General features: G+C 47.5%; 3 protein-coding genes across 4 annotated transcripts; 1 reads left to right on the forward strand and 2 right to left on the reverse strand.

Moving 5' to 3' along the window:
• Window positions 1–540: 540 nt before the first annotated feature.
• On the reverse strand, window positions 541–2,882 carry LOC123058025 (transcription factor NIGTH1). Its single transcript, XM_044480868.1, has 4 exons — window positions 2,416–2,882; window positions 1,710–2,324; window positions 1,525–1,601; window positions 541–1,351 (listed from the first exon to the last, which is right to left on the reverse strand). Exons 1-4 carry the CDS (start codon window positions 2,654–2,656, stop codon window positions 866–868), a joined length of 1,419 nt encoding a protein of 472 aa, XP_044336803.1. The 5' UTR covers window positions 2,657–2,882; the 3' UTR covers window positions 541–865.
• A 14,880-nt stretch (window positions 2,883–17,762) lies between these two features.
• LOC123060498 (uncharacterized) lies at window positions 17,763–21,204 on the forward strand. 2 transcript variants are annotated; one of them, XM_044483247.1, is made up of 6 exons: window positions 17,763–18,100; window positions 18,188–18,422; window positions 18,527–18,689; window positions 18,789–19,000; window positions 19,097–19,469; window positions 19,568–21,204. In XM_044483247.1, exons 1-6 carry the CDS (start codon window positions 17,942–17,944, stop codon window positions 20,919–20,921), a joined length of 2,496 nt encoding a protein of 831 aa, XP_044339182.1. In that variant the 5' UTR covers window positions 17,763–17,941; the 3' UTR covers window positions 20,922–21,204. The 2 variants fall into 2 exon arrangements, with proteins under 2 accessions (XP_044339182.1, XP_044339181.1); XM_044483246.1 differs by having other exon boundaries at window positions 17,764–18,100; window positions 18,783–19,000.
• Window positions 21,205–21,311: 107 nt separating this feature from the next.
• Window positions 21,312–25,686, reverse strand: LOC123060499 (coleoptile phototropism protein 1-like). Its single transcript, XM_044483248.1, has 3 exons — window positions 24,707–25,686; window positions 21,812–22,135; window positions 21,312–21,736 (listed from the first exon to the last, which is right to left on the reverse strand). The coding sequence occupies exons 1-3, from the start codon at window positions 25,493–25,495 to the stop codon at window positions 21,467–21,469; spliced, it is 1,383 nt and encodes a 460-aa protein (XP_044339183.1). The 5' UTR covers window positions 25,496–25,686; the 3' UTR covers window positions 21,312–21,466.
• Window positions 25,687–27,508: the final 1,822 nt, after the last annotated feature.

A 27,508-nucleotide genomic window follows, 5' to 3' on the forward strand; every position in this document is an offset into this window, starting at 1 on the left:
GCGTGTGTATGAGCGCTTGTGTCTTTACTGATGTTCAAAAAAAGGTATATCTTTTAATACGTGTTTAATATTTTTCAAATACATGATCAATATTTTTTTCTAATATATGTGTTGGCGCCTATTTGTTTTCATACACATTATATTTTTTATGTCTACATATAAAACATTTTTTCATATATGTTTTAACACTGTTTAGAAACCCTATTAACATAGGTGAATGGATGACTACCAACTCAAAACTTTAGAAGTAGGAAAGATATGCAACCAGTTATCGTGCTATACCATCTATCTTTGTAAACTTTCGTACAAAAAGAGTAAAAAAAACTTTTAAAAGTGAAAGGAATTCACTTTGAATATCAGGCAAACATCCACCCGACTACCCGAGAGGTAAAGACAGGTTACGATACAAATGAGAGGTATTCAGGAACCATTTATTCACTACAACAATAGTCTTCCATCATTGCTTACTGACAATTCACACCGTTTAAACTTTAAACCAAGGAACAAACACACTGCCAGCCCTAAAGCTGAGTAGACACATCTCCCAAATAATCATCTCTTCCTCCAACAAGTGTACAAAAGCTAGTCATATTTCCATCATGACATATTTACCAAATTATTTGCTAGCACAAAAACAAAGCCCCAAAGAGAAGGGGAAGAAAAAAGAAGGAGAGAAAAGCCCTCACAAATCCATCCGTATATCGATCACATCACGAATGAGACAATCTCAGGCTCCCGCTGCTCCACTCAAGCCAGAGACCGGCTTCCGTTCTCCGCGCCAAAAAATCACTTTCCGGACAGAAAACAATCTCGTTATACCAACTTCTTAATTAGGGGCTAGCTAATCGGTGCGCGCGCTACTTAATTAGTAGTTGATCTGCTCGGCGTCGCCGTTCGCCGCCATGCCGTCCTCGTCCTCGTCCTCCTCGTCCTCCCGCTCCTCGCCCTCCTCCTCAATGCTCTCCGACCTCTCCCTGCCGCCGCCGCTGCTACGCCGGCCCTCCGATGACGCCTGGGACCCTGCTGCGGACAACGGGTGCACCTTGTAGGCGGGCTGCGGGGGCGGAGGTGCCACCGCGCGGTGGTGCACCATGGAGGCCGCCTGGTGGTGCTGCATGTGGTGGCCGTGGTGGGCGGCCGCGGCTGCGTTCTGGTAGTACTCCTGCGCCGACACTGCCGCCGTGTAGTGCGCCTGCGTTGCCGGGTGCGCCCCATAGATGCCGGCCGGTCCCGCCCCCTGCGCCGCGTAGTCCGGCGGCATCCATATGCCCCCGAGAACCACCAGCTGCGGTGCCCCCGGCGGCGGCGCCGACGGTGCCGGCATCGGCCGCCGCGTGTGCAACCTGTACTTCTGCTCGCAACACAAACAAAAACTAAAAATTAGATACACACCCATGTCTCATGTGTTCATATAATAATCAGTTAATCATTCTACTCATCATAATGAAAGCAGCAGCATGCATAATAACTGGAACGTACTACGAAGAGAGAATGCAAGATGCGTGATGATGAGATTATAATTACCTGGAGATGGCTTTTCACCTCATCATTGGTCAATCCATCCACCTTCATCAGCTCTCGGATCTGCTTCGGGGTCGCCACTTTAATCAATTTGCAAACAACAAAGGAGGTTTAGAATCTTTGGTACACATGTAGTTCGTTCAGATTCAGCTGGTTAATTTGATGCATGTGGACGTCTGTGTGCATACCTTGAGCGCCGCCCAGGATTTGAAGGGCATTGACGAAGCGGCGGTGCAGCTCCGGCGACCAGCACCGCCGGGCCTTCCGGTTCGTCTGCGGAGCTGGCGGCACCGACTGCCCTTCCGGCGGCGTCGACGTCGGTGGTGCACCGACGTCTCTCCGCGAGACTACAGTGCCGTTGCTGCCGCCGTCGTCGTGGTACGGCTTTCTGTCAGCCTCCCGGTCCTTCTCCGCGGGCGCGAGCCCGAGCTCCGGCAGCGCCGCGCTCTCCGCCATACAGGCCTTCTCCTTGGTGAACGGGAGGAAGGCGCCGACACCGTTGCCGCCGCCGCCGTCGAGCCCGCCGAGCATGGGGCTCGTGTCGAGCGGGTGCTCCGAGCGCTCCTTGGGAGTCTGGGGGCCCTTGGCCGCCGCGTCCCCCGCAGCCGGCCCGTTCCACAGCTGCGCCGACACCATCCAGTTCGCCTTCTCCGACGGCGCGTTCCCGGCCGCCTTCTCCGCCGCGTCGATCCCGATGTTCTTCAGCGGGATGAACTCCTCCAGCACCAGCGGCGCCCTCGCCGCCGCGCCGCCATGGCTCCCCATCTGGCACGCCTCCAGCTGCTGCCTGTAGGCCTCCATAGCTGCACCCACACATGCATTATTCAGTCAGGCAGAGCTCCATCACCCTTCCACGTAAGCACACATGCATGGGCAGTTCGGCACGTTAATTACCTTGGTTGAGGAGCTGCATGCAGAGCGGGAGCTCGCGCTTGAAGGCGTCGATCTTGAGCCGCTCGTCGTCGAGGCGGGCCAGGAACTCCTGCAGCTTCTGCGTCGTCGCCTGCTCCGCCGAGAGATGATGGTGGTGGTCCACGACCGGCGACGCCTGCTTCGGGTAGCCGGCGGCGGCAGCTGCCGTGCCGTTGCCGTTGGGGGTGTAGTCTAGGGTTAGGTCAGACGGCGAGGAGTCCATGTGTGTGAAGTGGTGCAGCTAGTGAGGTGCTAGGGAAGCTCCAGTATATTACTCCTGCTTAGATATCAAGGGGTGTGTGTGTGTGTGGATGGGGGGATCGGGGTGGAATCGGCTTGTTTTTAAGGGTGATTTCTGGGAGGGAAGAGAGAATAAAGTCGGATTTAGAGGGGGTGAAAAGGAAAAGTTTCTCCCTGTATGTATGTGTGTGTTTGATACTTTGATCTAGGCACTGTAGACCACCAGACCTGCAGACTAGACTAGAGGGATAAAGCCAAGGGCATGGTAACTTCTTGCAAAGATCAAAGGGGCCAAAAGCTAATCCTCTGCATGCATATGCATGCATGCAGGAGGTTTCATGTACTGCAAGGTGGTGCAGTAGGATATAGCCGTAGCCCGTAGCAACTAGCAAGGCGACCACACCTGACACAGATGGGGTCACGTGGTTTCTGGTCTCTCCACTGTAAGATCAAATGAACCTAGCTGGTATATGCATATATTTGTATGCCCTTTTTTTTGCGGGGGTATATTTGTATGCCCTTGAAAGTAGCATATACATCAAATATCTCTGGGCATCATGCATGCATGAAAATCTGGAAACCTTTGGTTTGTTGGCTATGTCTTGTCATGCTGAAAGTCTGGCCACCCATCCAGCGCCACACGATGTATTTTCCCCGGTCAATCTTTTCACATGGATGCCTCATTTTTGTGTTAGGTTAAACTTTACAATCGTTTTTACGGCAGGGAATCAACCCATCACCCACAGGAAGTTAGCATAGCTTCTCTCGGTGCTCCTGATTCAAAAGAATTAAAGGTGTAAGGTGACCTCCTCAAAGTAGTCCAAAGAGAACCTTGCAAGTCCAAGAGAGAACCAGCAAGGTGTCTTGAAGAATATTTTTCACCTTTACCATTAACAATATTGAATGGTTTCAGACACGCACACGAAGGGATAATCACCAGATATACCTAGCTAGCCGGGACGGGAATCACACCATCCTCTGCTACTTGCACTAACAAAAACCAAAAGGAGGCAAGCAAATTCATCATAAACCTAATTGATCACGTCTAAAGAAACCATATCATGCAGAGATGCTCGCACACACAGTGGCCACCTTTTGTTTTCTGGGGTTCCAGTGAATGATTCCTGCATGATTAATCAACGGAGAGGAAATGGTAAAAGGGGTGCTAAAGCATATACTCCACACACATCTTCAAGCCCTCAAAGATATGCAAAGATTCTTCCCTCTTTGCTTTGAAAAGGGTGGCGCATCCCTTCACACACAAGCTCCTCCTCTTCTTCTTCTTCACCGTTGCTTAATTGGCAGTTTGTGTGTGCAAGAACACATGTGTTTATATGCCTCAAGAACTACCGCGAACTGCACTGGCGGTGCACTTTGCATTCACAAGGGAATATATTAGCATGGCTGAAGCAAGGAATATCTTAGGCTTTGGGGGGTATCAACATACAGCACATCCAAAGAAGGACACAAAGGGAGGAGACATGGGGCGTGCTTTAGAGAGATAAAGAGGGTGGTGTGAGTGAGAATCTCCCCTGCTGCTACTACTCCTAGCTTTTTGAGGAAGTGGGCAGGAAGCTAAGAAGATTCCTCCCTCTCTCTCTGTCTAGATCTCTCTATCCCCATACACACAGCTTGTATGATACAAGAGAGAGAGAGAGAGAGGAGAAAGATGTGTGTGTGAGTATTTGCATGGTGCATCGAATTCCCTGTGCAATAATTAGGGTTGGTCGCTTTCCTGGGGCAGTCTTCAGGTACAAGACTCCAATCCCTGCCTTTTCCCGGGATTCTCTATCTGTACGAACATTGGCTAGTATGGTACTTACGTATACCACATGCATGCATGCTAAGCTTGAAGACGTACATACCTACTCTCTTCGTCCAAAAAAACTTATTCTTCAAATGGATGTATTTAGCATAAAATTAATGCTAGATACATCCGTTCGAGAAACAAATTTGGGATGAGATTTTTGGAACAGAGGAAGTAACTATGTACCCAACCATGAAGTACAAACTAAAATATCTTGCTTTAACCGCAAACTAAGTTATCTTTTATGCACGCAAACAAAGAGTCGGCGTGTGTTCAGGAAAGATCTAGCCGATTTTAAGCTGACGTTTGACAGTCTTTTTGGTAACCTTTAGAGCATGTCTAGCCGATTCTTTAAAAAACTTTAGCTCCTTATATTTTAAAATTTGTGGAGTTAAACCTGACAAACCCTTATTAAGTTTAACTCCTCAAAAATTGAGCATATCTAGCTTATTATTTAAAAATCTTTAACTCCTTATATTTTAAATTTGAGGAGTTAAACCTAACAAACCCGTATTAAGTTTAACTCCTCAAAAATTGAGCATGTTCACCTCCTTATATTTTAAAATTTGAGGAATTAAACCTGACGAACCCTTGTTAAGTTTAACTCCTCAAAAATTATAAGTGTCGCGGTGGCTGGCGCTCAAATTTACTCGGCCACAACCACTTCTCAGGATAATTTCGACCCACCCCCGCGCCGGCCCTCTCCCCCAGCTGGCACTGCATTGACATTGGTGTTACCTCCGGAGTCCACACCAGTAGCCTCCGTGGCCATCCTGCACTTCGATTCGCCCGCTGCTCGTTACTATCACCGGAATCGACCCAGGCGTCGCCACTTTGAGACCGTGGGCGAAAAAAAAATCAACCGTTGAGCTTGGTTTGTTCCAAAACGGATCTAGTAGATAATGAATATGACGTAGAGCACCTGCGGAGGAGCTAGGTGGTGCTGGAATCGCAACAAGGCTGGCAAAATTCCGAACAAGGCAGTTCGGCCGCGACAAACTTGGCGAGCCTGCGAGCACGGTTTCAGGAGAATCTTCCACCTAAGAGGCATGTCGTCCACCCCTAGCCTCGGCAACGCCTCAACCTTGCTGGCCAAGGCTCTCACCTCCTTCGCCCGGAAAGTGTTTGAAGAATTTACTAGGTGCATTTTTTGCCTTGTTTCATTATGTTTTCCTGTTTTTGCTATCAAATTTGACCTAGAATGTTGCATCGTGTTGATGGATATGTTGAGGGAGATGTTCTTTGACGAATCTTTGTCAGGCGACATGGAAGAAGACGATGATGATTTTGAAATGGCCATTGTCGTGATCATTAACGGGAACTTTTAGTGATCAAGACTAGGATCACAGTCCGTCCATTTGTACATCAATCAAAATAGAGAAGCTTATGAAGGATTACTTCAATCCCAGTTCAACCTATACGAAAGAAGTATTCCCGTCAACGATTCTGAGCGCATCGAATGTCAGAGGTTACCAGATCTCTGAGACTACCATCGATCCGGCAGAGCGGAACGACCAGAAAAAGTAGTGGAGTTAGAAAGCTGTATGATAAGTGGTAACTATCATGTAAAGTTCAGGGGGTAAGCGCCACACTAAGACCAAAATGGTTTTTTTTTGGATTAGGAATTCCCTCTTTTTAATCATTTTCTACCTTTTATTTTCTATATATCTAACCCACGAGCTTTCTTAATGTTATACAATTTCCCTTCCTTTTTCTTATAGTTATACATAAAATTATGTATGTATTATATGACCAACTTTCTATGGGTCACATAGACATCGAAATCAGCAGTAGAAGTGAGATGGGTCTCTTCCTCACCAATGCAAAAGTTGTGAAGAAGCATGATCCATGGTTTAAATTAAGTAGGAGTGCATCGGGAGATAAGTGAGAGCACATTGATGAAGTGTGTCGCGGTTGTTCGAGTGCTTGCCTGTGTTCAGTCGATGCCATTGATGACTATTTCTGCATTGGGGAAGATTCAATCTTCGAGGTCATTCAAAGATACACACAAGCCGTGATTGGGATCTATGATCTGGAGTACTTGAGGGCACCCAATGATGAAGACACCAAGAGAGTCTTGGGTTTGAGTGAATAACGAGAATGGACTCCGATGCTTGGATCAATTAATTGTATTCACTGTACATGGAAGAATTGTGTTGTGGATGGAAAAGTCACTACAAAGGCCAGTCCAAAGATCAAACAATCATTCTTGAGGCAGTTGCATCAGAGGATCTATGGATTTGATATTCATACTTTGGATTGTCTGGCTCTCATTATGACCTAAATGTGTTGTCGAGATCAATACTGTTCAGAAGGCATGTTGCTGAAGATGCTCCTCCTTGCAGTTATGTTGGCAATGGTCGTCTATAGAAGATGGACTACTACCTTGCAGATGGTATCTATCCTCCATGGGTCACTTTGTGAAGACAGTATCGCTTCTTCAAGGCAACAAGAGATCCCACTTTGAAATGTGTCAAGGGCCGGCAAGAAAGGATGTGGAAAGAGCTTTCGGTGTGCTTCATATGCATTGCCATCATTCGTAGCATTGTTGAGTATTGGAACCATGAATCCTATGACAAATTATGACATGTTGAATCATCTTGCATAACATGAACATTGAAGATGAGAGACTCATACAAAAAAACTTTAGGTACATTTCCAAATCCTGTTGAGGCGGAACACCATCCAAACAGGATACGGAGATTCCCCAAATCGCATCAACATACCAAAAACTAAGAAGTTTGTACCTAACTCCAAGATAATCTTGTTGAGCATCAAAGTGCACTCCATAGCACTTGATTGTTGTGCTTCTGTCATGCTCTTTCTTCATTATGATTCGTTTATGTGTTCGAATTTGAATAATATGATTTGTAAACTTTAAATTTGTAATATCCATCAATTGTGTGAAGCTTCATTATTAAATGTGTGCAAATATGTAGTTGAAATGTAGTACGTAAACCAATACTTAGAAGAAATGATGAAGATATTTTTAGAGAGTTAAGCTAAATATAAGGGATTGGCTAGAGATGCTCTTAGGCTAGGGAATTGCATAAGTGAATTTGTGGAGATAATAGGAGTGGCAAATAGATTTTTACTCCCATTCCCTTATTTGATTTATGATGGAAATTAATCGGGGATGGAGAGCAGCCCAAGAATTACCAAGGTCCCCATGAGAATAGATCATGGAGTCAGCTCCCTCAACTCTCATTTCCCTTCCCACTTAAATTTTCATCCCACTAATCAATTAGTGGACTCTTTATAGCTTCACACCTCAACTCCCATTCCCCATCTCTGATTCCCATGAAGCAAACACGTTATGATAAATTGTTCCTGCCAATCGGAGTGTAAAGACTATTTAATTATTGAAAAAGATTGAAAACTGAGATTACACATGCCTAAAGACACAATGTCCTCTTCTAAGCATGCCACCAAGGCACCAACGCATGCTTGACACACACGGCTAAGAAACTATCCATTGTGGCCATTGAGCAGCGTCATTGTCAGCACCCACACTCTTATCTCATGACTTTGACTTAACTTTGCGCAAACACCAACACACTAATAACCACCACAAAAAATCCATGTCGCCCCTTCCAAACAGTATTCGTCTGATGTGTCAACCATAAGACAACTCTAGCTTTGACAACAAAACTCGCAAGAGAAAGTTGCAAGCCTTGCACCAACCTAGTCCGATCTAATAGATGGAGAGTGCTTCCGACCAAAATGAACCTTCACGATCTTCATCGACGCCTTGTTGTCTTTTCCACCCAACTCCCGAAGCACCATAAAATAGCTATAATCTAGCAACATGCATACATCAAACTAACACACTAGACCGCCCACATTGAAATCCATACCATGGTCTATGTCCGCTCACCAACATCGTCATTATCACATAAATTGCGACATCATCTTTGACACAAGGTAGTCTCCACTAGTCCTTATGGCTAGTGCCATCTCCTAACAGGATGTCCCCGAGGAGGGGGCTATGCAGACGTGTCAGAGCTGCTCGAGCGTAGGAAAGGAGCATGCTTGACCCCGACAATGCCACAAAGATGGTAATGACAATCCCACGCATCATCAACATCATCTCCTATAGATACACGCCAAAGATAAGGCCTTCACTCTGGCTCTCAATCGCATTGCTCCGACATGTGCCACTTAAATCCAAGCCTGACCAGTCCACCTATTTGCCACTAGCCTATACTAGGAATGTCGCAAAAGCGCCATTACTCCTTGAAGTTCCTCGTCATGGCTTATAACTCGACCTAGCAAACATATATAGACCATATCTAGAGCCCATATCCTGCCCATCTTGATGGTTATGCCTAGTCAGCAACGCTACTCGCAAGTCGAAACGAGTCAAGATTGCCTAAATTTGTGAACCATCGCCACCTACGATCAACCCAATGCTGGAGTGACATAGATTTCCATCATGCTAGTTTTTCGTTCCGCATGCAGGAAGCCATGCAGGCCAGGAAGGCTGGCCGCCACCGCGTCCACACCGTATGATAACTTGGGAAGAATGTGGGAGAAGAAGGCATTGGATGTTGGCTATGGTTTGCCGCCCCTAGTCACTCTGCTGAGCGACACGGATCCGTTGTGACTTTTGAAAGTCCACGTCCATATTTTCACCTAGAAATAAACATAAAATCCTCAAACCAAGAATTTAGCCAAGCTATCTACCGGGAAAAGATGTGAACGGCCGCGATATAGCTAGCCAATGTCTCAAACCCTCGTTTCCTTTGTCAAAATTATGCTGACATTTTTGCACGACGAAGTGTGATCTGAGTTAAAAAGTGCATGCAGCCGTAGCAAAAGTTCTCTCTTCATTTTTGACGACTGATCGTCCAAGTTCTCTAATTCAAGATGGGTAGGCTGGTCCATGATTCCAAGTCAAGAGGATCATCCAAGTACCTGTACAAGCAGCGCAGGTACAGGAGCGGTGCGCTCTGACCGTCCGTTGTGCAGTGCAGAGGCAGAGCAGAGCGGCTTTGGGCACTTTCTCCTCGTGACACGCGTCATCCGGCGGGTGGCCCCCACCAAATCGTCCCGTGAATAACTGAAATATACATCCCTTTTGTCCGGCGCCTGCCACCGACCCCAGCGAATATTCTCCACTCCCCCATACTTGACTGCTGCGCTCTACCCTAGCGCTACGCCTTTGTCTCTCTCTCGTCTCGTGTCGCAAAAATTTCTCGCTCTCCTTTCCACGGCAATTTTTACGCTTTGTTTTTCCTTCCTATATACCCCGCCCATATCCCGAGCGCTTTGTTTCCCTTGAGGCTCGCGCCAGCACACGCCAACGCGGTCTCCAGCCTTGATTTTTCGCCTCATCAGAGCTTCTTCAGTTTTCTATCTATCTAAACGGAGACGATCGACATGGTGGCTCTGAATCTTGCTGATAATCTGCCTAGGATTCCGAGTTCAGTCACCTCGGTTTCACAACGATACAACGTGCAAGTACTACGTAGCATCCTCCCAAATAATTCTGGTTTTACATTACTATATAGGATAATGCGTCGGTGTTGCTAGTAGTGGCATCAGTAGCGATGCTCCAAAAAGTTGCACTGCTAGCTCGTTGTGCTCACTTTCAAACCCTTCAGTGTATGCTGCATGATCTGTTGGAAGGTGGTGCATGGTACAGGCGAGCATATTCTGCATTTGGGCCAGTAAGTAATCTGACCGTCCGGTACACATGAAAAGGACAAGAAATTCTTCAGAGAGATATATACATATATTCTCTGCATGCGCGTGTGTGTGCTAGCTAGCGAGATAAAGATAGAGAAAATTAGTTCATTATTCCATGTTATTATGCACGCGTGGGGCTGGCGGAATATATGTGGAATGGTGGGGATAATTCAGTGCCGCGGAGAAAAGCTGCGGGGTTAGGAAAGAGAGAATGAGAATGGTGTGAGATGCAACGAGAGAAAAAGAACGGCCAGTGGTCATTAGGAATCTAATGGCCTGCAGGATGCTAATCCCTGCAGGGGTTAAGGTTCGATGAGGAGTGAAGCACCATCCTACTCGAGTGGACACAGAGAAAGAGATCTTGGAAAGAGTTGTTGCGAAATATCATATCTTGCCGTGTCGATTCGGATTGCGTTCTGAATGTTCCTCATATCCTCCAGCCCCGTCGATCATCGTGGACTGACATATTCATTCCTCTTTCCATGCAAATGGACCGATGATATTACCTAAAAGTGGGAGAGGTATGTGATTAGGTTTCGATTCGAGCTCGAGGGATTTCGACAAATGCTGTAGAAAAATTGTCCATCAGAAGTGAGAAGTCTGAAGAGACTGACGATTGCTTGGCTTGAATCTTCTATTACTCAATCAACACCTAGTTAATTTCGTTTCTTTTTGTCTGTATACGTCTTTTCAAGCACCTGAAATTTTACCTCTCGTTAAAAAACATTAGGACCATCTTAGGTTTCTTCAGAAAACAAAAGGAGAGCCCTCCCCATGAGAATACACCCATCTTTTGTGGCATAACCGACACAGCGCAATCATTTGGAAATTCGAACTCGAGTAGTTTCATGGTCTTCCTTTGCAGAAAGAAACGTAGAGTACCAAATGATGCTCTTAGCTAGCAAACATGAGCAGTGCAGCACCCCACAAATGGTAGCCGACGCCTTCCCTTGGTTCCTCACACACTTCCATGCATCATCCACTGATTAAGCGAGGGCTTTAAGCCTCCATCCACGGTTGGTTGGTTACCTTCGAGAATCGGCCTCTTTTCCCGCGTAATGATCCGCCGATTGCATAGCTTCCGTCTTTTCCTCCGACATGAAGATGCTCCGTACCCCTCGCTCATCAAAGCCATGGATTCTCTTCTCGAGCTACCTTGCTTCTCCGATAAGGCGTCTGGTTTCGCTGGCCTCTGCTATACTATATGAGCTGCTTACTAGGTGTCTTCTACTGTGACTGAATATCTAGCTAGGTGGTGGAGTAGACTTTACGTATGGATTCCACCCTACCGCAACGAGCCATGAACAATCCATCCAATCGTCCAATGCATGCGTCTCGATCGACGTTACAGGAACCATGAGAAGAAGATCGAACTGGTAGTATAATACTGGCGAACTGGGAGTGACAGGTCAAGTCACTTCAGGGTTCAGATTTTACAACCGAAAGCAACTCCTGTTCTTCGCTACGAAACGAAATTCACGTACGTACTAGTATAGTGGTCTTGGCGGTATCTTTTCTAGCTCAGCACTTCACAAATCCACAGGAGCACTACTGGTAAAAAGGAAAATCTCTGCACTGCACTGCACGCCAACAATTCGTCTGAACTCTGAACCCTGCCGCTCTGCAGAACTGCAGTTTTCCCCGAGTGACAGGCTGAGAGTGCGTCGCATTGACTTGAGTGACATGGAAGGGTAAATCTTTCTGCGGCCACTTTAACCTTTGCAGCGAAACATTTCAGGTCTTACGTACGTACGTAGTACCCCTGCTGTTTTCTCCGTTCAGAGTTCAGACTGCACCCTTACTTACTGCACGTCGCTTTTACCCTGCCCCCAAGCAGTGGTTGTTGCATTGCCTCTTGGACTGGAACCCCAAGGACCGGGCTAGCTGATGGAGCTGCCAAAGGGCAAAGACAGCAATAGTCTGAACCCTGAAGATACTAGTAGAGCACCGATCACGCATGCAGCTACAGTGGTAGCAGCAAGAGACCAAATGGATGGAAAAGAGACGGCGATGAGCATGCATGGCATGATACACGGGGGTCAGGTCATGGGGATAAGGTTTCTGAGAGGGGAGTTATGGAATCTATGCTCTATGCTCTTGGGCTTTAAAGGGTTCAAGGGAAGGTGCTCACAGACAGCAAAGACAAGGAGGAAAGTGAAAGGGGATCCCGGGAAAGAGGCATCTTGGAGCGAGGAGAGGGGCGGCCGGGGGAATCCGGCGGCCACACACCCCATGCCATGCCATGCATACGGTGGAGATGGAGAGATAGAGAGAGGGTGGGAGAGACAGAGCTTTGCTTTTAGGCGGGTCAAGTAAAGTGCGGGTGCGACGCGAAAGGGGCTTCTCGGTGTGGTCTAGCGGGAGGGACGAGGGTTTGATCCAAGTCTTGCAAAGCGATGCTGCCCATTGCGAGGGGGAGGCTAGCTCTGCTGGGTGTAGTGCATGGGAAATTTCCATGGGGATGCCAATGCCGACGTGTAAATGCTTGGAAATAGTATGTGCTTCTTTTTATTTGTGTCCCTTCTCCCCTCATTGCTCTACTTGGTTTTTTATCTTGGGCATGTGTCATTCCCTTCGTAGAACAGATTCAAATTTCTTTCCAGAAAGCATCTTCTTAGGTGGTCGGTGATTTGCTGACATGTGTGCAAATTCACTTGGCGTGGCGCTTATATGGAGAAAAAAAGTAGAAATTTTAGAGAAAAAGGATATTTTTTCAAGAACGAAAGATTTTCTCGCAGGTGTTCTTGGTAATTTTCAGGCCGTGTCCTCCTCTTTTTTTTTCAGGAACCCGTAGATAATTAAAATCTTTCATAATTTCACTATATCTTGTTATAATTCAAATTCCTTTGAATCAAAGACGACTTGAACCTTTTTTTAGAACAACTATTTTTAGGGTACTGCTACTTCCACTTTATTTTTATTTAATTTTTGAGTAAAACTTCAGCATTATTTTTCAAGTGCTACTACTTCAACTGTTTGACATATATCACATGTGCTTTCTTTTGATGATATGGCCTCATCGCCCGAGCCCACTCACAGCCACAACTTTGTTGGATGTCGTGGTACAAGTGTCTAGGCCAACCCAGCCGGAGACCTAATCAGCGCTGTAGGCGCCGGTTTTGCCTTTTTTGGGGGGTATCATCAACCTTTATTACTCAAATTCCACATGGAGTGGCATTACAAACGGATCATGGGGTTGCATTAACCGAACGTGTCTCCCTTGATCTAGAGAATTAGAAAAATTGGCTAACCTATCGGCGTCGCGATTATTCGCTCGGCCTTCAAAAGTAAACTTGCAATTAAACAAAAAAAACTATTATTTATGTCTGAGATGATGAGCCCCATATACACCATTAGAGCCACTATGTATCTCGCTCACAATCTGCTTCGAGTCCGAAGCTACCACAAAGCTCTGTATCATCAAGTCATCTGCTAAGGAGAGTGCCTCACGGCAGGCAATTGCTTCCATAGTTGCAGCATCGCTCACTCCATCAATAACCAGAGAAGAACTTCCAATGTAGTAACCATCTACATCTCTACACATGACCGAGGCCGCTCCCCTACTCTGATTTCTTGCAATGCTTGCGTCGACATGGATTTTCATGAAGCCCGGTGGAATGCAAACGCCGTTTTTGCCTGCTGGCGCACACTACAAATCCTGCTGGGCTGAGGCCCATTATATTTTCCTTCCTCGAGCGCTAGCGATGAGTGTTGCGTCTGTGGCCTCGCTCGCGTGTACCATCGATACCTTTTTTCAACCAACTGGCTCGTTCACATTTCTCAGAAAAAAAACTCTGGCTCATTCACTTTGTTCCAAAAAAACCTTGAATTTGAAAATACTTCATTCATTTGCAAAAAAAAATCATAGATTTGGAAAATAGTTCACAATTTTGAAAAAGGATCATCGATTTTGGAAATAAGTTCATTGAATTTTAAAAAGTTCATCGAATTTTAAAAAAGTTCATCGGTTCTGAAAAAAGTTCATCAATTTTGAAAAAAATATCATCAACTTTTTTAAAAAGTTCATCGATTCTGAAAAGAGTTCATGGATTAAAAAAATAATTTAAAAAATCATTGATTTTGGGAAAAAGTCACAAAATTTGAAAAAAATTCATCAAATTTGAAAAATAAGTTCATTGATTTTGAAGAAAAAAAATTCAATTTGAGAGAAGTTCAGAGTTTAAAAAAATCGTCTATTTTAAGAAAAGAATTACCAATTTGGTAAAAGAAAAAGAAAAGGAAAGAAAAAAAGAACAAAGGAAAAAGAGGAATGAAGAAATGAAGGAAAAACATGTATGTTATCACACCTATTGAAGTTATCGGGTTGGTTACGCGTTGATCACTGATATCGTGTGATGCGGGTTCAAATCCAGTTTAAAAAACAGAAAGACAATGAAATATGGGCCGGCCTAATTAAGATGCGCGAGTAGCTGCTCTAGGCGCCGGTTAGGAAAAAAGTAGAAACCGGCGTTTACAGCGCCAAAATACCATATAGGAATTGTCGCGGCTATGTCACACCTTGCGCCAGACCGAATAGCCACTCGCTTCAAGAAACCACTAAATTGGGCCGACTCAGTTTGCTTTGATTCCTCTTTTTTCTTTCATTGCTTGGTTTTTGTTTGTTTCTTTTTCTTTTTGTTTATGTTCAAAAAAATATTGAAAATATATATACTTCAAAAAAGTAATTAAAACGAGTAATGAGTGTTCATAGCACATTTTCTAAAATGTTAAAACAGAGTAAATTTATTGTTCACGTGACCTAAAAAAAATCAAGCGTTTCAAGAAAATGGTCTGTGGAATCTTTTAAAAAATAGTGCAATCTAAGATTATTTTCGTGTAAATGGAAAAATTATTCGTGATAATTATAAAATCAAAATTTCGAAAAATCCAAGTATTTTTGTAAATGTTTATATAATGTAAAAAAATGTTCACGTGAATTTTGAGAAATATTTTGTGCCATTAAAAAATATTCAACATGTATAAAAAAAATGTTCCACGTGTATACGAAAAATGTACAATGTGTACTAAAAAAGAGATATGTCTTGTGAAAAAAAGAAGAGAAAACCAATGAAAAGTGATGAAGAAACACACAAAAATAGATAGAAGAAAAGAACGCCTAGAAGCTTCCTACAACCCGCTTTGCATGAACCCATATTGGGTTGGGCCATCTTTGTGAGGCAGAGTCGCAATATGCGAGACATTATAGCTCCCGCGAACCAGGAGGAATAGGAGGACATATAGCGAGTTTCCTACTGGACGATCATAGTCTCTCTACTTTTAGCGGGCTTAAAAGTAATTTTATTACTCAAAATGGGCAGAGAGCTCCAGACAAAGTTGTGGTACATTAGCAGGGTCAGATTTGAGCCAGACTGTCATCCTAGCTTCTACACGACCGAAAGAAGCTAACATATGACTGGCGACATTTTGGTACCGACTAATGTGAGTAATAGAGCAATCCCTTTCACTGAGAAGTATCCTCATTTCCTGAATCAACATCGCATTCTGTCATCTGTCCTCACCTCATGCCTGGATAGAGCCCACGCTAACTTGACTACCCATCTCTAGATTCACTGGGAGTGGGGCCATTGCATAACAAATTTCAGACCTTTCAAGCAGGTTGCTAATTCAGCTTGCAAGGGACTTGCACAATTTTGTAGCTCTGCGGACCGAAAGATGATTTCACCAATGCTATCTCACAACACCATTCCAACGCCCGCCTCTCCAATAGTTGTGATGTACGATCCGTCAACATTAAGCTTCATGCAACCTTGGCCCGGGGGTTGCCAGCTAGCGGGAGTAGACTGGGTCGCCGCCACATGTGAAACGGGCCCCGGCCGACTTGCATCAACATCTAACACCATTTTACCTTTCACAAGATCATCTGATGGGTACTACTTGATAGCAAGCAAAGTTGCGTCATAGGTGAGCAAAAATCTACATGATGCTTCGACATGGAGAGGCTCCTTGTCGTGAACTATTTCATTACGTACATGCCATGAACGCCATAGGACCATCAGTAATCGCATGCAGTCAATGTCCTCCTGATCATGCAACACGTCGAAGAGCCATTCAACATCAATATTTCAGATTTCGGCTATGTTCGGCAAGCTCCATTGTTTCGCCATAGCACGCTAAAGCTTCACCGCTCGAGGGCACCTGCAAAATACATGGAGTGTATCATCTAGTTCCGTCACACAGGGCGGACACGAGTCAGTAGGCTCCAGCGTTCGGGTATTATTATTAGCCCAAGTGGCCAACGAATTTGATACGAACTTCCACACAAATATACGCATATTTGGTGGTGCAGGGCACCTCCATATAAGTGTCCAGACGGCATGTTGTCCGTCCGATGCCTTGCCCGCATTGACATATAATGGCAACAATAGTAAGGACGATCATAGTCAAGGTTTCACACACGGGAATGGCGATTGGCGGGCCCACATAGGTTACATCGACCCCTGGTTTGTGAGCCTTTTTCAGCGTTTCTTGTTTGTTTTTACCTGTTTTTGAATCTCTCTAGAAGGTTCCTCGATCTTTTTTGTTTGTTTGGTCTTTTATCGCGCTTTCGTTTTATCTTTTCCTTTTTTAAAGAAAATCACAAATTGCGAAAAAATAAATATTTTGTAAAAATGTTCGTTGCTTTCAAAAATGTTTGGAATTTCAAAAATTGTTCTGGTTTTAAAATTTTGTTCATGTTTTCAATAATTGTTCAGAATTTCAAAAAGGGATTAAAAAATTAAAAGAATATTCAGGAAAGAGTAAAGTTTGATTTAAACCTTAAGATTGTAGTGTCGGTCAAAAGCAAACCCTCACCTCTAAATCCCTGAAGTCCATACTCTATCCTCTTTAATCCCGGTCATTTTTAACCTTGATACTCTTTTAGGAGTGGATTTGATGATGTGGCAAGGAAGACCGGGTTTGTTGACTTTTTTTAATCTAAAAATATAAGTGCATGTATGCATGCATGCCATGGTGCATGGTAGCATTCATAGCGTACCGTGCAGGTCGGTCGTTTTCTTGCGCGGGCATGGGATCAATTGTAGGCAACGTACCGTACGCTAGCTAGCTCTACAGGTATGCGTCACACATGTACGTGCCACGCAAAGGAAAAATATACGCGTGTACGCGTATGTGCGCACGCACTAAGATGCCCGGGGTCGTGTTGGGCTCGTGCTCACCACGGATTTCAAACCGGCCGAAACAAACAAAACCATGGGTTTTAAATCCATCTGTGGGTGTGTGGACCGGCTGCCGTCCTAAACAAAACTCCGCGGCGCCCACTCTGCACGTTGTGTCCTTCTGACACGCACGGATCAGTCATTCAATGCCAACTCATCAAAGCATTCCCCACATCAATCCGTAATTAATCGTCGCCATAAATAAGGAGAAAATAATACGCGTATACAATCTCGTACTACGTATACTCACTACAGTACGTAGTGTACGCCAGCTGTGCACAGTACGCACTTGCCGTCCGCCGCCCCACCCCACAAGCCAGACTCACTCGCCCCCGCCCCACGTGCCCCCTCACGTGCCGAGTTTGAACCAGCCCCAACCCAACGGCTCTCGCCGTCCGTCCCCATCCGTGCCGACCGTTGCGCAGAGAGACGCAACGCTCCTCCGCTCCGGCAGAAGAAAGCCAAAATAATCAGCTGTATTTCACCGCTCCGCAGCCCGTACACACCTCAGTCATCATCAGGCACCTGATCCCGATTCCCGACACATCAGTCAACATTGCTCCGTAGGTTCGCCGGCGGCGTTCGCGGATCGATGGCGGCGTTCACGGAGGAGGAGAGGGCGGTGGACGACGCGCTGGGCTACCCCAAGGCCTACGCCAGGCTCTGCCGCGCCGGCGGGGGCGCGCTCGGCCTCCCCTACGCCCACGGCCCGCCCGGCGCCTTCCTCCCCTACGTCCTCCAGCCCCACGAGGTACCTGCCTTTTCTCGCTCGCGCAGATCCGCTCGCCCCGCTTCGACCTCCGCCGCGTCGTGATCTGATCTGGTCTGGTGCGTGCAGGCGCTGCGGGCCAAGGAGCTGAACGAGACGTTCCCGGTGGTGGACGCGGAGGCGGCGCCCACCGCCAACCCGCGCGGCTTCGCCAACCTGCTCTGGAAGCAGCTCGACCACCTCGGCAACGCCGGCTTCGACCCGGCGCTCTTCCGCGTCGACGCCTACGGGAACGTGCTCTACCTCCACGCCGACGCCGCCTCGCCCCTCGCCTGGGACGTCCACCACTGGTTCCCCTGCGCCAGTAAGAAGGATTTTACTACATGTTCCTTGCTGGTTCTGAATCTACCACATGGTTCTGAACTCTGACGGACGGTGGACGGATGCTTGGTTTTCCTCGATCTGCAGGGGGAGGGAGGACGGTTCCGAGCAACCTGCGGATCATGCAGCTGCAGGCGTCCAGGAAGAAGCACAACAAGCTGGAGTTCCTCGTCCCCTGGTGGGATCTGCAGCTCGGCATCTCCGTCAACCAGTTCCTCTCCATCTTCGCCTCCAAGAACACCGACTTCAGGTGAGCTCCTGTCCGACGCCCTTTGCTCACCCTGAGTATACCAACAGGTTTCAGGTGGACAGACGGATTGTTCTGAAACTGTTGTACGTGCAGGAACAGAGCATTCGCGTTCCTCTTCGCCGACGGGGCCAACGAGGAGCTGAGCTCGCTGCAGGCGGTGGAGGCGCACGCGTTCCCGCACCATTTCGCCGAGATGAAGAAGAAAGTAGGCCTCGCGCCCGCCGCCATCGTATCCGCCAGGGGCTCCGACTGTTCGGTGCTCAAATCAGTTGACGCCAACAGACCAGTGAGGTCCAATTACCCCCTGATCGGTATGCGCTTGTCAGAGAATTTCTTGCATTAATTTCCTGGTTTTCGTCACATCTGCATATGAGCTATGGATGATTGAGGGGCTGCTTTTCGTGTAGCTGCAAAGAAGTTCTCCGGCGAGAAGGACGAGAACCTGGCCGCCCACGGCCATGGTGGTAACTCGATGATGAAAGAGAACAACAACCCAGATGTTGACGGCTACATCACCAATCCTTACCTGTCCATCGTCATGGCTAGGGACTCGCTGAGGCAACGAGAAGAGGCCAAGAAGAAGCAAGCTGAGCTCACTGAACTGGAGAACGAGGTGAGCGAGATGCAGCAGAAGAATGAGGAGGAGAGGGTAGCCATCCAGGACCTGGAGGCTCAGCTCATCAAGAGGCGTCGGCGAGTGGAGAAGTGCCGTCGCTTGGCAGACGCCCAGGCCAACTACAAGACAGTGCTCGAGAAGATGATCAGAGACGCCATGCACCAGTAAGGAGGATGATCCTATAAAACCAAGAGCTGCTAGTTTCTTTTGAAGAATCTTGATTAGCTGGTGCTAATTTTTTTCATTGTGGTGCAAAATGCAGGAGCGTTGTGTACAAGGAACAACTCAGGCTGAACCAGGCTGCAACCAGTACTCTGATGGCGAGACTGGAGGCACAGAGAGCAATGTGTGACTCATCTGAAACCGAGCTCCGCAAGAAGTACCAGCACAGGGATGATCTGGAGAGGCAGGTGAAGCCTTTCATTGATCAAGCAAGGAAGAGGTACCGGGTCGACGATGAAATCCCAGAGGAAAGGCAGTGTGAGAGTTTCAGGTACTTGCCAGAAAGAGTATCGAGGAGCAGCCCTCTGAAACAGGAGCTGAGGGTTTTCTTGGAGGAGGCTCAGAGGACTTCAGATGCATACATTAACCTGGAAGGGGAAGAAATTGGAGAAGGGACTTCAACAATGAGTTATGTCAACACTGAGCAACCTTCCAAGGTGATAAGCTTCCCAAGAAGGTCCATCTCCACTGATGAAAACAGAAGTTACACTGAAAGGGGAAGAGCATCGGTGAGGGAGAAACTAGAACAATCGGCGATCAGAGAGCGGCACCGTAGCAGGGGAAGGGAAAGAAAGGAGACCATGGCATCAAGGGGTGTTGGTACACCTATCAAGTCAAGAGATGGTAAGGGCAAGGCAGCCATGCTCGAGTCCGAGACCGAAAGGTCTCATCATGCAAGCCAGACAGTCTCATTCCCAAGGACCCCCTCAGTTCCACCAAGTCCTCCATATAGAGCGACCGGCGTGTACGGGGCGCCGAGGTACCACACAGAGCAGTCACTGCCAGTCCAAAAGGATGATGAAATGCTTCATCCTCGACGTGTTGCCAGATCAGAAGACAATGAAAACATGAACTACAGAGGCAAGGGCAATGTTGATAAGTGGCTCCACATGCTCATGGAGGACCAACAAGAAGGGAATGAAGCGGCGTGCCGTTCCTCGGAAGACCACAATGCCGCCGAGGAGAACGGTTCGGACGATGAGCAGGAAATTCAAAGCAGAATCGATGACGAAGACGAGAGCTGCAGGAATGAGATCACTGAATGTGTTGATGAGATCACTGAATGTGTCGACGAGATCGTCGACGTCGGTGGTGAGAGTGCTGCTGCTCACCATGGCACACCAAGATGCAGGGGTAGCTTTGACATCAAGGAGGAGAAAGTGGAAAGGAAGATATGGTTCCCGAGGTCCGACAGCGGTAGGGGTTTCCGGTCGCTGCCATCCTCTCCCTCCAAGATCCTGGGAATGAGGAGAGGCTCGGACTGTGCAGGCAGGAAACCTAAGGTGGGTGGCGACGATGATCGCATATACGGCTATGAGGATTCAGTGTCTACAAGCAGCAGCAAGTTCCTCAGCAAATGCAAGCAGGCGATCAAGAAAGCCGTACACAAATGAGGCAATCTCAGCCCTGTGTTTATTCTTTTCCATGTGTGTGTGTTTGTTACATTTGTCTGAAGTGCTATTATTTGTTTCTGTAGCTGAATAAGTTAGTGATGCATAGCTTGCAGACTAGTGTCTGAGGTTCTGCCTGTGAAACATTTGTGGTTAGTTTCGTGATCACCCTCATGTGATCACATTGGTGTGTGTGTGTGTACAACTATTTGTTGATCTGTGAAAAAAAGATAGTACCCAATTCTTACATTATAAGTATGTTTCTGTGAGCGAGGCATAGTCTGAAGAACTCTCTGTTTCGCAAAGGTTTGAAGAACTCTGTCAGTAATCTCTGAAACATTTATAGTAAGTGATCTGCAGCAATCAGATTGGCGTGTGTACGACTATTTCATGATTTGTGAAGAAAGAGAGACTTATAAACTGTTAAATTCATATAGTTTTTGATCTATTAGTACCAAATTAGAAACTGTAATTCTGTAACCAAAGGAGAGACAAATTATGAAGAACCCTAGTAAACATTGAGCGCCGCTGCCGGCTTCAGATTCCTCTCATGACATGGACTTGCGCCACCTGGGGGTCCGCCGCGTCGGCGTGGGCGTCGCCGTGGCCATGCTGGCCCTGCCCTTCTTCCCGCTCGCCGGCGTCTGCCGCTCCATGCCGCTCTCCGAGTCCTCGATCCTCGCGACGTCGCCGCCCATGCCGCCGCCGCCGAACCAGAGCGTGCTCCACTTGAAGCCGCCGACGCCGACGCCGCCGCCGCGGCGCCTCCTCTCCGAGCCCAGCCTCTCCACCTGCTCCTGCAGCGCGCTGCACTGCACCTGCAGCCCAGACATGTCACCGTTAGCACCTGATGAGAGCTGCCGTCGGAGTTGGAAAATGTCCGGCGAACGCACCTGGAGCCTGGCGACGTCCTCGCGCAGGCGGCGCATCTCCTGGTGCTGCGCCAGGGCCTCGCGCTTGGAGGGGCACCGGCCGCTGCCGGAGTGGAGGTCCAGCGCCGCCGCCGGGCTGCAGGGGACCCTGGCGCCGCTGAAGGAGGCGCCCAGGTCGGCGAGGCGGTTCAGCTTGCCGTGCTCCGAGAAGAGCACCTGCATCACGGAGCGCACCGGCAGCCGGTCGTTCTGGACCGCGTGCGCCGCCGCCTCCGCCGACAGCTTCCGGGGGTCGATCAGCCTCCACAGCGACTTGCGCTCCTCTTTCCCGGCGCCTGGGTGTGCCTGGTACATCAGTCGAAATTGGAAATGAACAACTTCTCGTGATGATTTTTTTTATGTAATCAATCGTCAATATTATGGGAGTACAAATCCACTCATGTCCTTAAACCATCTAACCATGAATATAAGCACCGGAATGAAAGGAAGGGCGTCGCCTTGTTGCCCTCCGTGACTGAAGTTGGACAAACTTTGTTGCAGTAGAAAATCGTGAAGTCGTCGTACTAAGGTCGCATATGACCAACACACTAGAATAGCAACCGTCACTTATCCATATACACACGAACGCAAACTAGATCTAAGCGGATCCACCAAAGACAACATCGACTGAATCACACGGATCCGTCGGAGACACACCTCCACACACCCTCCGACGACTCTAAACGCACCGTCAGGATGGGGGTGCCAAGTAGGGAGAACCATATTTCATCTTCAAGAAACCGGTGCAGTTGCCGCTTCGCCTTACTAAGCAGGACACAAACCCTAACCATATTAAAAAAACATTGAAACCCTCCCGCCGGCAAGAGCTGGGATTCGTCGCACGTCCATGGACCTGAGGCCACAAGAGGTGAAGCAGATCAGTGCCGACCACAAGGAGAGGCAGGGAACCCGATCGCCTGTTCGCTTCGGGTCGCCAACAAGGCCACATGAGATGAAGCAGATCAGCGCCGACTACAAGGAGAGGCTGGGAAACCGACCGCCTGTTCGCTTCGGGTCGCCAACAATAAGGAGCATATATCGGTTTTGCAGGGAAATTTGATCATCCGCCACACTTTTCCCCCACTTTGATAATTTCCCTGGAGAAGGATTCGTGGGGCCCTGACCTCCATTGACACAATATAGGTCAAACTATTTAAACACCCTAATAAAAATGTGCATGGTCCATAGGCCTAAGTTTTGCATGGTACACACTTTCCCTCACTTGCTTATATGGAAAAAATAAATCGTCCTAAGTCGATTTTGTCCTAGTGGTTGGATAGAAACTGAACGGTTGGGCACTCTTCTTCCTCCTCTAGCCCACCCTTTCGGGGATTCTTCGGATTGTAGGAATTTATAAATCTTTTTTTTGCGGGTCATGAGTTTATAAATCTTGAAATAGAAAGAACGTAGGATTGTGATGCCACGCCCAATGAATTGCAACATGATTTTTTAAACACATGAATTCTATAAGATTTCAGAGAATTGAGGCGTCAGAGTAGAGAGAGATAAACCTGATATTATAATATAAATTCAGAACATCTAGTTAAACCAACTAGAGGTGAACCAAGCGTTTACCTCTAGTTAAAAGACAGAGAAACTGTAAAATGCCAACATTGAACTGAACAAGATTCAGTCAAGTAATTTTTTTAAAAAATTAACATCTTTTCTTTTTCTTGTCCTAATTTTGCACGCGAATCCGCCTCTCTCCAGAGAGCAGCAACGCATGGCAACACTAGGGATGGATGAATATGATAGGGACAACACAACGCTGTGAAATGCGAAGAACAATGGAGCAGCGGATGACATCCACCTTGATTTGTCCGGATGCATTTCGCTCCGAAAAGCTCTGAACTTGTGATACGCATGCGGCAATGCCCATGAAACTAAGGGGGTGTTTGTTTTCAGGGACTTTTTGGTGTAGGGACTAGAAAAAGTCCCTAGCAAACCAAACAGGATGGAATTTTTTGGGGACTTTTTGCTAAAAGTTCTTAGAAGCACCTCCTTGAGAGTCTTTTTCAGAAAGTCCCATGGACTAGAAAAAGTTCTAGGACTAGAAAAACAAACACCACCTAAAAGATGAATCGTGTCTGCATGGCAGCCATATATGGCTGCAAGTATCTACAGAACATGCTCTGGCCGTGCTGCAAGATCCCCAGTCTGACAACTTCGTCCACACATTATGAGATGAATCTGAAGGGAATATTGCACTGTAGTAAGTTGTACTGTGAGTGTGAGCACTGAAGTTGCTACCAGGACTCGGGAAAACAAAGGACAAACAGTGTCGTGGATGAGAACAAAAGGGCACCGGAGTATAGATATGCGTGACAACAGGCAACATTTTGTTGTGTAGCAGTCGGAGCTCCCGTGACCGAACACACCAACAGGCATAGTAACTCCGGCTAATGATGAGGCATTTTCAGTTTGGTTTTATGACAAAATCTCCTGGCGTCTGCGACAGATGAATGAATGCGGACGGGAATGTAAAACAGTGTTTTCAACTGTGCGTACTCTACTTGCGCGATTCTCCCCTCGTTCTCACGTACTCCCTCTGTCTCAAAATATAAGAAAACATTTTTAACACTACATTAATATCAAAAACATTCTTATATTATGAGATGGAGGGAGTATTTCTGTTAACCGTATCATTTTTTTTTGTTATGATCTTTATGCCATCATGGAGGTTACTCTATACTCATGTATTTTTACCCAGCTGGTGCGCTGTCCCATGCAAAATGTAGTGGTCAAACGCAGAAACACTGTACTACTGCGCGCCTCACAAGTTTTCACGCAGTCTTCTGGCCATTGACCCAAAGTACAAAGCGCAATATCGTAGAAAGATAAAAATGGAAACGGAGTTAAGCATGCATGCATGGTCACCTTGAGGTAGGTGTCGACGGCGCGGTAGAGCGCGTCGTCGGCGGCGCGCGCGTGGGCGGGCACAGCGCGGGCGAGCTCCTCGAGCTCGGCGGGCCGCAGCTCGGCCTCCAGCGCGGCTTCCGCCAGGTACGCGTCGACCAGCCTCGCCACCCTGGCCCCGGCTCCGCCGCCGGCGCCCTTGCCGCCCTCCTTGAGGAACCCGCGCACCAGCCGCAGCACCAGCGGCACGTCCAGCAGCGTCGACCCGCCCGGCGCGTGCCCGAACGCCGGTATCATCACGGCCGCCAGCGTCGCCTGGTCCAGCCGCCGCGCCGCGCGGGACTCCAGCTCCCGCAGCAGCGCCGCGTCCGCGCCCACCATGCTCCCCGCCCGCAGCAGCTTGAGCAGGAAGTCGCACGTGATGCCGTCGTCTGCGGCCGCGCCGCTGGGCGGGTCCGGCGGGAGCGCCGCGACGAGGGTCTCCAGGAGCAGCCGCTTCTTGAGCCACGTGGCGGTGGGGCTCTCCGGGGGCAGGAAGCGGCCGGAGGCGGACGTGGTGGCCACGTCCGGGAGCCACTTGGCAGCGTAGTGGGACAGCACGCTCGGGAGCAGGTCGGGGCGGGGCTTGGACTTCACGGCGGCGACGGTGCGCGCGAAGCTCTCCACGTCGTTGACGCACGTGTCATCCACGCATGCGAGCACCCATGGCTCGGAGGAGGAGCGCGCGTGGTCGGCGCCGGGGGCCGCCGCCGTGCCGCGAGCGCGCGGCGACGGGGTCCTGGGGCTGTGGCTCTGAGACGACGACTTCATGGCGGGGCGGGGCGGCGCGCGAGGTCGGAGCTCTCAGCTGCTTCAAGTTCACGGCGCGTGCATCGGAGTATGGACCGAAGAGCAGGCGAGGCTGTGGGCGAGAGATGGCGACACCCACCTTTGGAGCTGCGTGTCGTACTGTGTCATATGTGGCTGCCCATGATAATCGGGGACTGTGTTTTCCGAGTAAAATTCATGGTGGTTGTACGTAGTACTACTACGTGCAAGCTACTACTGTCCATCAATCTCTGGTCCAGCTCCAACAGTGGCATGTGCGTCATCTGTCCTTGTTGGACATGATGTGCTCCCGGGTATATGCATATGCTCATCGCCGTTTGTACAGTACTACACATGTGTAATTAGGTTAGCTCGTTGCCCAACTCTTGCGGAGAGTGTCAATTGTAAATTTTCAGATACGGCTTTGAGGATTCGGTGTCTACGAGCAGCAGCGGCAAGTTCCTCCGCAAATGCAAGCAACCAATCAAGAAAGCGGTACACAAATGAGGCAATCTCAGCCTGTTTATTCTGTTCTATGTGGTGTTTGTTACATTTGTCTGATGTGCTATTATTTGTTTGTGTAGGCTGAAAAGGTTAGCAGCACTGTCAACAAGTCGACAACTAAAAATTAAAGGCGGGGCAGAGCACATCTCCAACCTGCAGTTTCATCCAGCCATTGTATACATTCAAGGCTCATTCGGTTTGTAGGAAATCTAAACGTAGGAATTTAGAGTGGTGTAGGAATTTGATAGGATAGCACTTGCCACTCTAAGGAATTGACTTGCTTCGTTCCTACATGCAAAATGAGCTTTGAGTAGATGTGTAGTTTCCTCCAGAAGCATAGGAAATGAATAGTATTTCTACGAAATTCTTGTACGCATTTCCTACAAACCGAATGCATATATAGAAAATTTTCCTCTAAAATCCTTGTTCTCATGTTTTTCCTATAAAAATCCTTCAAACTGAATGAGGCCCAAGTGTACTAATGATTGATCCTTGGTGCTTTTGCTTTGAACTATGCCTAACACATGCTGCATTATCTCTCCAGCAGCTCAACTGCCTGGATCGCGAGGAGCACGGCCGTGCAAGGCAACCAGAGGTGGAACAATGATATTTGTCGGGAACTTCACTTGAAAATAACCCTATCCGATAAGAGCATCTGGTAGTAAAATCTAACCAATCTAGTCATCGTCAGACATGTAGGGCTGGCGTTCCTTGCCCACGGATGCAGAGCCAAGATTTGAGCATAGAGTTGCCTAATGTATGAAAACCTATACAATTATCTGTATCCAAGCAAGAATATGTAATTAAATTTTGTGGGACAGACCAAGCAGTGGTTGGTTGTTCAATGTATGAGAAATTATATTAACTACTATATACTTTGAATGGCCTAATATCCAAACAAGAATTATGATGATTTTCAAGTAACTACCCTATAGACCGTATAGTGGTAAAGATAAGTTGAATGTCGGTAGATCCACGACGTAGTTCTCCAGAGTTGAGTCAAGTATCACCTGCTTGTAGAAAAACTTCACCAAGACATGGGTCATGTTTACCGTGCCCATGCACATTGGTATCCCAACACACACATACTTGTCGCATCTATACTTCTTCACCATCTTCTTTGTGTAATCCACCACAAAGGCGCACAATACAATGGTGGAGATGCAAGAGAATAAGGTGTTGTCAATTGTCTCAGTCTACCAAGTGATCTTCATAATTAGAATTGAAATGGATATATTAAATTTGACACACAAAAGCGGCAGGGGTGTTATTTTTACCTCGCATGCGATGTAAACTATCACGGGCGTTCAACGGCAAATGAGGAAGGGTGGACAGAAGGTGAAACCATATCGCTTGTTTGCCGCCCAAAATGTGAAAACCACAAGGTTTGTAATGGCAGTCGCACTAAGATGTGCAGACAGACAAATCGCTTCATCTGCAATAACAAATAATAAAGTTAATAAAATCCTAACCATCTTGAATATGTAGAGTAATATGACATACAATGTGCAG

The sequence above is a fragment of the Triticum aestivum genome, chromosome 3A, assembly GCF_018294505.1.
Source record: "Triticum aestivum cultivar Chinese Spring chromosome 3A, IWGSC CS RefSeq v2.1, whole genome shotgun sequence".
Lineage (NCBI taxonomy): Eukaryota > Viridiplantae > Streptophyta > Magnoliopsida > Poales > Poaceae > Triticum > Triticum aestivum.